Here is a 541-nt window from a genome sequence, read left to right as displayed (position 1 = left end):
TACGGCTTCTTACCCGACAAATGCCCACTGCCCTCAGGCTCCCACCGCTCTGGGTACGTATTCTCTTCAGCTCAAATAGCTTCTGCTGCCAAGACGCAGGGTCTGGGCAGGCTCCGGGCCTGCAGCTCAGGGTCCTTCTGCTTCAGGGCCCCTCAGGTGGGGCCCCATGGGAAGCAGAGGGAGCACCCGAGCAGGTGAGGCAGGACCAGAGGTTCACACGACCTCCCGCCCCGACCTGGGAACCACCGCACCCTGTGGCAACAGGTGGGGCAGCGGGGCAGCACCTGGCAGTTCTGCAAGGGCAGCCCACCTGCACTCCGTGTCGCAGACAGAGCGTGGACTTGCCCTGAGCTCAAAGGAGAGACAGGGCAGGGTGCAGAGCCCGAGCAGCCTAACGCGCCCCGTCCCCGCATGCTCGCCGTGGCCGGCCGTCTCAGGAGCCGCAGGTCCTCACCTCCTTGTAGCAGAGAGCAGCGGAGGGCCGGAGGGGAGGCGCGGGCCGCAGGCAGCTCAGGCTCCAGGGCTTGGGAGTTTTCGGCGG

The 541-nt window shown here is 67.1% G+C and overlaps 1 protein-coding gene across 4 annotated transcripts in view; it reads right to left on the bottom strand.

Moving 5' to 3' along the window:
• The window catches only part of ARHGEF7 (Rho guanine nucleotide exchange factor 7), a gene marked incomplete at its 5' end in the record, with an annotated part of 116584 nt that overhangs the window by 19967 nt on the left and 96076 nt on the right, over positions 1-541 (bottom strand). For 2 of the 4 annotated variants that reach the window (XM_027776205.1, XM_027776206.1), the window contains 1 exon segment: positions 455-541. This exon segment is cut by the window's right edge and continues 25 nt beyond it. In XM_027776205.1, coding sequence (XP_027632006.1) covers positions 455-541 — 87 coding nt within the window. 4 annotated transcript variants of the gene reach the window in all.

Source organism: Tupaia chinensis, unplaced genomic scaffold, assembly GCF_000334495.1.
Source record: "Tupaia chinensis unplaced genomic scaffold, TupChi_1.0 Scaffold000644_1, whole genome shotgun sequence".
NCBI classification, from domain to species: domain Eukaryota; kingdom Metazoa; phylum Chordata; class Mammalia; order Scandentia; family Tupaiidae; genus Tupaia; species Tupaia belangeri.
This window is presented reverse-complemented; position numbering and strand designations above follow the sequence as displayed.